The sequence below is a fragment of the Drosophila guanche genome, unplaced genomic scaffold (genome assembly GCF_900245975.1).
Source record: "Drosophila guanche unplaced genomic scaffold, DGUA_6, whole genome shotgun sequence".
Lineage (NCBI taxonomy): Eukaryota > Metazoa > Arthropoda > Insecta > Diptera > Drosophilidae > Drosophila > Drosophila guanche.
The window spans coordinates 8978283-8988119 of NW_022995745.1; the positions used below are offsets into that span (position 1 = coordinate 8978283).

General features: G+C 42.2%; 2 protein-coding genes across 3 annotated transcripts in view; one reads left to right on the plus strand and one right to left on the minus strand.

Moving 5' to 3' along the window:
• The window catches only part of LOC117581484 (teneurin-a), a 111687-nt gene that overhangs the window by 99959 nt on the left and 1891 nt on the right, over positions 1 to 9837 (minus strand). The window lies entirely within an intron of this gene.
• LOC117581485 lies at positions 7195 to 8426 on the plus strand. Its single transcript, XM_034268728.1, has one exon. The coding sequence runs from the start codon at positions 7381 to 7383 to the stop codon at positions 7993 to 7995; it is 615 nt and encodes a 204-aa protein (XP_034124619.1). The 5' UTR covers positions 7195 to 7380; the 3' UTR covers positions 7996 to 8426.

The following is a 9837-nucleotide window of genomic DNA, read 5'->3' on the forward strand; positions in this document are numbered from 1 at the left end:
TTCCGTTACCCTCGGCAAAAATTGTGCTGAAAATGGTGATCTAAAAATGTGTGAGACTATTCTTACGCGTCACAACTTTTATACCCGGTACTCAGTCAGTTTTTCTGTACCTTATTGTTTTTTTGTTCGAATTTTACATTTTAAATTTGTTTCTACATTTGACATCTCATTTCTCACGCCAACACGCTCTGTTAGCGCGCTGTCCTCCCCTAGAGTCAAACACTGCACGAAATAAAGAAATCGATGACGATGAAGGAATTTTCTTTCGAAGAAAGAGTGGAACATCTCTTGTGGAAAATCTCCATGATGGACAGCATGGTGTATCTTTATACACATTCATGCAAGAGGTCTGAAACTTTTGAGCCTACAATTCTTCACCGAATAAAAAGTTGCCACACAGGTGGCTCCTCGATTTATTGTTAAAAGCTGTTGCCGTCGCAAAGATATCTCAACCTTCATTATGGCAATTAACCAGATGATGATGATGACCATTAGGCATGAGACATGATTCACGATGATATTGCTCTGTGGTCCGGTGGTGTGTGAGCCTATCACGTACATTCGCCATCAATAACGCGACGATTAAACTTGTCTCGTTCGCCCGTGGCACGTACTACACTCATCGTTGGTAGTAGGGGATGGGATGGGACGTCGATGCCAATGCCTGCCCCATTCTGAGAGGGGTTGCACGTATGCGTTTATCGACATAAATATTGACAACTTTTATCCACAATTGACCTGGCACGTAACCAAACCCCGACAAGAGAGATAGAGAGACGCAGAGAGCCATGTTTTTTGTCCACAAATCCACTTAAAAGGCGGGTATCCTGCACCACGGAAAAAAAAGTCCTGCCAAACTTCATATAAAAAACGAGAAGCGACGTGTGAGACGCTTTTACGCGTCACAACTTTTAGACCCGGTACGAAGTACTACATCTGCATCTACATGCATCTACATACATCTAATGTTTGACAAAAAATCGCAAATTATAAATAATGAATTTATTAATTTCAGTAAAATGATTTAATGTTTAATAAAGTTCTATTATCATCTTCTCATATTATCTATTATGAGATATATATTATGTATTATATATATGTATTTCGGGCCTGTCTACCAGCTGTTTTCTCAGTCTACACGCGCTCTTCGTATTGATATATCGATAAGAATCTGTGGATTTTGTTAACGTTGCTGGATAGTATACAAACGAAAAGACAAACGAAAAATTCGTGTTTCAGTTTTTTATACCCGGTACTCGAAGAGTAAATAGGGTATATTGTATTTGTGCACAAAGTGAATGTATGTAACACACAGAAGGAAACGGTTCCGACCCCCAAGGATATATATTCTTGATCAGCATCAATAGCCGAGTCGATTGAGCCATGTCTGTCTGTCCGTAAGTCTTGTTGAGCGCCTGGATCTCAGAGACCATAAAAAATGAGCCCCGCCTCCGCAAAAAGGGCGAAAATCTTCCAAAGCTAAAGTTTTGAAGATAAAAGAAAACTAAAAACCCCATTCCGTAGGACCATATCTATCAGATCACCGAATTGGGATCCGGTTGGTTCATTATTATAGCCAGAGTGAAGAAATTAATTTGTAGTGGCTAAAACTACCCCTTCCAGCAGCTTTTGTTGTTTTTTTCACATTCTCTCAATCACACTCTGCTTCTGCTGTGTGCGGCCGCTGCCTCTGCCTCTGCAGAGTGTATGTGTGTCTAGGGAAGGGGGGCGAGCTAAAGGAGCGTGTTGGTGTGAGAAGTGTTGTAGATGTAGATGACAGATGAAGAAAAAATGTAAAATTTGAAAAAAACCGCAAAGGTACAGATGTAGTACTGAGTATCGGGTGTAAAAGTTGTGACGCGTAAGAAGCGCCGAATTTGTATTTGCCGCGGTGCTGTTTACGCGCCTTTAGCCACTAATTCGCGGCAAAAACAGTTGAAGCTAAAGCTGGACTCGAGACTCGGGGAGACTCAGGGAATCGCATTAGGTGAATCATCATGGGCTTGTTAATCTCAGTAACAGTTGTAGTCTCTGTCTCAGTGTCGCTCTTTATATCCGCGTTATATGTATGTATTTCATTTGGATTTCTCGTATCTTCCTCTTACTTGTAAATACGCTCCAAAGCAAACGAATGCATTTCTAGGCGACAGAGACAGCAACAAAATACAGAGTACAAACCAGAATCAGGTTAGATCGGAGCAGGATGGAGAGAAGGGAAGGAGAAGAGAAAGGACAGTACGAAGTCGCGGCTCTTGTGCGTCTGGCTTTGTGGTCATTCCGTCTCCCTGTTCATTTCTGAGTCCAAACCGAAGCAAAGATAGTCGTAAAAATAACCAAGAGATGACTTTTTGTATTACCCACCAGACACTCGCACTTCGTGGGGCAGCAAACAGTCAAAATCCAGCTCCAGCTGAAATAAAAGATACATGCCCCACAAAAGCACTGCAAAAGCAAAGACAGGCGCACGTCAGTGGTATAAAATGTTCGGTATGTTCGGCTTTGAAATGGTCAAAGTGGTGACATTTCCTTAAAAAAATAGTAGTCTCTTTATCTCTACGTTCTTGCTCTCAGGGAAGACGGAACGAGACTTTTTTTTCGCATTTTGATGGGTGCGGTATTTCGGGTTTTGTAATTATCTACAGTCGGTGGCACACGAAGAAGGTACGGCACATTTGTATAGCATCTGAACATTTTTCCCTTTCCTTCAGCTTCCACGCACAAACTCAGAGCATCGCTAACTGAGAAGCCGCACGTCGCATGGGTTTCTTCTCGTGTGCGAACGACACGGAAGCTTTTTATTTCATTCCTCTCTATTCTCTTCTCCTATCTTCTCTTATGTTGCAGCGCAACATTAGGGTCGACCTTGTCCTACAACCCTATCCCCACCTCAAGAAACACTCAGCGCTTTGTCTCTTATCGTATACTCTTTTCTGCCCCATCCTTTACGCTCAATTCCTCTATCACTTGCACGCACTCACACAAAATTGTGCCTTTTTTTTGTTCTTTCTTTTCTTTTTATACCCGGTACTCGAAGAGGAAATAGGGTATATGTACATCTGTACATACAAAGATACATATGTATATAATGACTGAGCGTACGAAGCGCCTCACAACGTTCCTCCTCGCATTTATATTTTTTTATGTTTTCTTTACGTTTCAGCTTCAGCCAGATTTACGTTTTCCTGCTTGCGTTTGCAACATCTTTTCGGAAGTTTTTGTGCAGCATCACAGACATACTGGTGAGAGGTAAGGAGTGCTAGGGGAAAGTTTTCCAAAAAGAAAGAAATAAAACAGGAAATATGAAATGGGAGGGGCTCGTGGCAACTAAAAACGAGAAGGGACCAGTGAGACGCTTCTTACGCGTCACAACTTTTATACCCGGCACTCAGTACTACATCTTTACCTTAGCGGTTTTTTGTAAAATTTTACATTTTTCTTCATCTGTCATCTACATCTACAACACTTCTCACGCTCCTTTAGCTCACCCCCCTTTCCTAGAGCCACACACTGAGTCCCGGCCGAGGCAGAGGCAAAGGCAGAGGAACGCGAGAGGCAGAGGCCGAGAGAATGTGAAAAAAACAAATATAAGCTATTTCTTCATTGTGGCTATAATAATGATCCAATCGGATCCCAACTTGTTGATCTGATAGATATGGTCATTCCCCACCGAATGGCGTTTTTAGATCTTTTATCTTCAAAATTGTAGATTTGGGAGCTTTTCGCCCTTTTGCGGGGGCGGAAGGGAGCGGGGCTCATTTTTGAAATACACTGCTTTCAGTGTGAGCATACAGCAGTCTGGAGCCAACGTGTAGTGGCTCCAGCTCCTATAGTCTCTTAGAATTAGCCGACAAGCAAGACGGACAGACGGACGGACGGACGGACGGACAGACAGACAGACATGGCTCAATCGACTCGGCTATTGATGCTGATTAAGAATATATATACTTTATGGGGTCGGAAACGTTGCCTTCTGTGCTTTGCATACAACCGTTATTCCCACAAATCCAATATACCCTATTTACTCCTCGATTACCGGGTATAAAAACAGAAGAAGAAGTGTCAAGAGTCAAGAGAGGCAGGGATCAGGGTAGTAAATGGCATGAAGAAGTGGTTAGGGGCAAGTAAAAGGCTCAAATGGAGAATGAGCTTTTGAACGAAGCCAAAGCCAGGGTGCTGAAACTGAGGTGTGAGGCAGAAAGTGAAATAAACGGAGAAAACGAGGTAACATAATTGGATAGCGAGAGAGAAAATAATGGAAATGGAATAGTGTGGAATGGTGACAGAATGAACATCCACGGCCCGACATATCGGCGTCGATCTGCCTTTTCTGCTGCGCTGCATCTGCCCCAAAGAGGCTCCTTCCTCCTGCCCCCTGGCCAACCACTTCGTCACTTCTTACATGTATCATTTTATACCCGGTACTAGATGAGTAAATAGGGTATATTGTATTTGTGCACAAAGTGAATGTATGTAACACACAAAAGGAAACCCCATAAAGAGCCATGTCTGCCTGTCCGTCCGTCTTGTTGAGCGCCTGGATCTCAGAGACCATAAAAGCTAGAGCCACCAGATTTTGCATCCAGACTGCTGTTACTCACACTGTTACAAGTGTATTTCAAAACTGAACACGCCCCCTTCCGCCTCCGCAAAAGGGCGAAAACCTCCCAAATCTACAATTTTGAAGATAAAAGAAAACAGAAAACGCCATTCCGTAGGGAATGGCCATATCTATCAGATCACCATACCTATCAATCACCAATCCGATTGGATCATTATTACAGCCAGAATGAAGAAATTAATTTGCAGTGGCTAAACCTACCCTGTCACGCAGCTTTCTGCGTTTTTTCACATTCTCTCATTCACACTCTGCTTCTGCTTCACTCGGTCCCTGCCTCTGCCGCCCCTCTGCCTCTGCCTCTGCCGACTTATATTTAATATAGCTTATATTTGTTTTTTTTGTGTGCGGGCGCTGCCTCTGCCTCTGCCGAGAGTATGCAGAGTGTGGGTCTAGGGAAAGGCGGCGAGCTAAAGGAGCGTGTTGGTCTAAGAAGTGTTGTAGATGTAGATGACAGATGAAGAAAACATTTAAAATTTGAAAAAACACCGCTAAGGTGCAGATGTAGTACTGAGTGTCGGGTATAAAAGTTGTGACGCGTAAGAAGCGTCTCACACGTCCCTTCTCGTTTCATATATGTCCGTCGTACTTTGGGTTTTTAATGCGATATTTCGCGTAGCAGAACAATAACCTCCTGGCTTCCACTGCTCACTTTTTGAGGATCCGGGACAGTGTTCGGGGTTCTGGGTTCTCGGTCTTAAATCCTGGCTCCTACATCCAGTACTTCACCTTCTTATGCTTTTATTACAGCCCCGCCAATAGTAAGGGAAGGAATGGACCAGGGACACTGTCACTATCTCTTGCCACACACTCCTTCCTCAACCCTTAATCCTGCAATCATCCCTCATTCGCCATCCCTTTGGTTCCTTGTGCACCCTCGCTGGCTGAACAGTTTGTCTTGCCAAAAGAAATATACTTTTAATATACTTGGCCATTCACATCACACAAAACATGAAGGAGGGGCCGGGCCAATGGACGGGACCAGGCCCAGTACCCAGGACAGTGCACTAATTGAAAAGAGTTCTAGTCCTGGAAGGAGACGAAGAATAGAAAAGAGACTGTAAAGTGTCTGTGGAGTGTGAAACTAGGCGATTTTTCCAGTTCATTGACTTGCCACAACAATGGTTTAAAATTTGTCTGCCAAAATATGAGTTAGGCCCCGTCGTAGAGGAGAAACGGCGGAAAGAAGAAAGAGCATGAAACCGTCGAAAGTTGTTTACTCATAGTTTAACCAATTTGATACATGCAAAGGCATTGATGGATGTTTAATGGCCCTAAAGAAGGAAAACACGAACCCGTAGAGAAAATGGAGGGCAGACACTAAAAGAAATGTATGTATGGTATAATTATTTAGGATTACTTTTCATTATCAGAATCGATTATTTTGGAACAAGAAGATGCATTAATAGCACTTTTCGAAACGGTTTTGCCGCTTCGATCCAGACAGACTACATTTTTCTGAAAAATATGGGGATTAGAAATGGTTTGATGATAAATTGTTCTCCATTGCACAACTTATTTAAAAAAATTTTGTTTTTATTTGGTAATGTTTTTTAACGCCTTTTTTGAGAAGTAGTGCTCTTTTTCACATAACTCAAGGATCTTACATCTGGTTGTAATTAACGTTGCTATTTTTTAAAGCTGATGAATGCATCTATAAGCATCTTTTATATACATACATTTTTTCTATATATGTTGGGCGGGGTGGGTTTAGCCACTGCAAATTAGTTTCTTCATTCTGTCTATAATAATGATCCAATCTGATCCCAATTGGGTGATCTGATGGATATGTTCATTCCCTACGGAATGGCGTTTTCAGTTTTCTTTAATTTTCAAAATTGTGAATGTGACAGATTTTCGCCGGTTGCGGGGGCGGGCGAAATTTTGAAATACACTTGAAACAGTGTGAGCATACAGAAGTCTTGGTTGCTCTATCTTTATAGTCTTTAAGTACTAGGCGCTCATAAGGACGGCTAGACGAACGGACAGACAGACATGACTAGATCGACTCGGCTATTGATACTAATCAAGAATATATATACTTTTTGGGGTCGGAAATGCTTCCTTCTGTGTGTTACATTTTTCCCCCACAAATACAAAATACCCTATTTATTCATAGAATACCGGGTATAATTCTATCTCTCCATAGATTTTGATGAGCAATTATGCTCAAATAATGCACCTATACATACAAAAATAATAGACACAGGATTTAAATTTGTTGTACTTTTCGTGAGTTGTTAAAGTCAAAATTTCTTAAAAAATACCGCACAAAAATAAAAATTTTGCATTTCAAAGTTAAATCTTTTTTTAAAGAATGCCCAAGCTTATTACAACCAGATGTAAGATACTAAAGTTTTGTGAAAAAATGTTACGAACAAAAAACCGTATATTACAAATTCTTTAAGAAAAAGTTCTGCCATAGAAAAAAACCATACTTCTCTAAAAATATGTGTCTACCCAAAAAACTCGGTTTGGTTCGAAGCGGAAAAAAAGTTTGATTTTGTCGAGTAGTGTAATATCAGGATTATGTAGGCCTTGACCCTATGTTCTGTCAGAATAAAGCTGTTCAGATATGTTCCGCAAAGTCTCAGTCGGCACACACAAAAGCTACAAAACTCATCAAAATTTCAGTTGAAAAAATTGGTTAGTCCCAAAAAAAAAACAATCTAGAATCAAGCTCCTTCCAACAAGGGCCGTAAAATGTGTTAAGTCCGTAAAGTATACATATGTATATATAAGTCCGTGTCGTACAATCCTTAACGATGTTTGGCAAAAGGAGGAGGGAGCGCGACCAGGAGCGGAACAACAATATGTACCACCGACTATGTCAGACGCTGGCCGCAGAACATCAGAAACTTAGGGACTTAGAGCTGCGTCGGGAGAAACTGATGGAGGAGATGCGCATCCTACGCGCCCGCTTCATGCAGGAGAACGCCCTTCTCCGGCGCTCCGTGCAGGGTAGTCCGAACTTGCAGGCCGTGCTTCACCCCCCGGTGGGACCATCTACCTCCTCCGCCGCCTGCACTGGCGCCAGTGCGCGGTCGTTACCGCGCGCCGCCCTGCCAGGGCATGGAGCGCGTTGCGGTATCTCGGCCCCTAACCGCATCCCCGTTCGTTCAGTGTACTTCGCCAACGTGAGTTCCACCATCAGCAGCCCGAAATCCATTGTCACCAAACAGGTGGCTCCTAGGCAGAGTCCGAAGAAAGAGGAGCAGAAGGTGGAACAGAGGCAGGATACCCCCGGCCGCAAGAGCGTGCGATTCCCAAAGCGGGTGCCAACCCCGAGTTTGGGTCCGAGTTTAAATACAAAAACCCGGAAGCAGTCGCAACGAGTGTATTGCAACAGGCGGGGACAAAGATCCCAAAAACTATCATAAAGCGAATAACAGGCAATATCTCCAGAAGATTGGCAGAAGATAGGGGCACAGCTGAAAAATGACCACGATGGGCTGCTGGAGCTTGATCAGCAGCCACACAGTTACTACGATCTTGATGGAGTCCGGGATGTTGCACGGTTTCATCAGTTGTCCTGAGTGGCATGTGCTCAAAAGAGCAGCGACCTCTCCTGGTACACGTTTTCTCCAGCGGATCGTAGAGTGCAATAATCGTGCATCCACTTCCAAGCTAGTGCGACAAAAATGGCAGCAGCGAGATTCCCAGTCGGACAACAAGAATTTATAATAGGCACGTATTGCTCTGCACAACATCTGAGGTTCCTCATCAACATTTTTTCGGCCCAAACATATAAACAAAGAAAAAACCAAACTCAAACTATTTTTAATCACTAAAGAGAAGTGATAAATATCAATGAAACTAATTTGTATCTATAAGCTGGTTATGGTTATTGTTTTTCACCCCATACATTTTACAACATTCGAGAGTCTTTCCATTCAGTGGATACTCACTCTCCATCTGATGATCCGAATTTAGATGCTTTAGTGTTTATTTTTATTGCATTTGTTGACCTCTGCTCCCCGTGTCGTCACAGCAGGACAGAATAGGATGCTGTTGACTCCTGACATCCATTTCATAACAAATTAGTTTCCAACTGTCCGAAACAAATACTCTCTATCGAGCAAAATCGAGTTGTGTGTCTCATGAATGGTATTTTCCGTTTGATATGTGATATTGTATATCTTCTTCATCATGCCCCTTGGCTATCTGCTTGTGTTGTTTGTGCAATAAAAGACGTGACGAAATGTTTTGAAGCCCATCATTTCAAGCATGATGCGAGTCACGGCTCGGGGCAAGGGACTTATAAAATCTACTGTTGCCTTCTGCTGCAGAAAGATACTTCAGAGAGATAGATAGATCGCGAAAATATTCTCATGGCAGAGAACTCGTTTTGTCCACTTTCTTTCGACTAGGTCAAGAGGTTGTCCAAATATTTGCTGCAAGTGGAATGCATCTTTCGTTCGTTCGGGGCAGTAATGCGTTTGAGCGAAATCCAAACCAAAACCAAGCCCCAGGCCCCACGCCATAAGCCCTTTTTGTCAACACCCAACTGAACAAGTTTTTGATCTGCCGAAACCTACCCGACAAAATCGACCTTCTTTTTCCGCTTCGAACCAAACTGACTTTTTCTGATAGACTGAAAGCTTACAATTTTTTAAAATAATTTTAATTTTTTTTTTTGTATGTTAGTACTTTTTTTTAAGAATTTTAAGTCTGTTATTTTTTTGATATGGTTTTTAAGAGTTAGCGCTTCTTTTTCCACATAACTTATATATCTTACACCTGTTTGTAGTGAACTTAGCTCGGCGCCCACCGACCTACAGTCCGAGTGAAGCTACTCTCTGAAGCTACTTGAATTATTAAATTCACATCTCCACTGCCACATCCCGCTCTGCATGTTTGTGCAGAGAAAAGTTTCGGTCGAGCATTCGGTGACCTCATCAAATATTGGTTGAACGGTTCTGCCTCGTACTCTTGTATTAAAGTGCCCATAAGATATACATATGTACACATACACACGAGCGTATGTGGTATAGCCAAATTCTTCCCTAACTTACCTAAAAATTGGAGTAGAAAAGAGAAAAATATTATTGCAACTTGAAGGGGAATGTTTTGTGTGGGAGGGCTTAAAAATCGTTTTTAAATGCTGAAATAAACTAAGATCATTTTACGATTTGAGATCTACAGTAGAAGGTGACACAAAGTCTCATTTGAAATTACATAAGCAACCATTTAAGTTGATTCAAGTCGTCGTTTTTTTTTCC

Excerpts from the sequence above, each read along its gene's own strand:
- LOC117581485 (XM_034268728.1), top strand. The coding sequence starts at position 7,381 with ATGTTTGGCAAAAGGAGGAGGGAGCGCGACCAGGAGCGGAACAACAAT.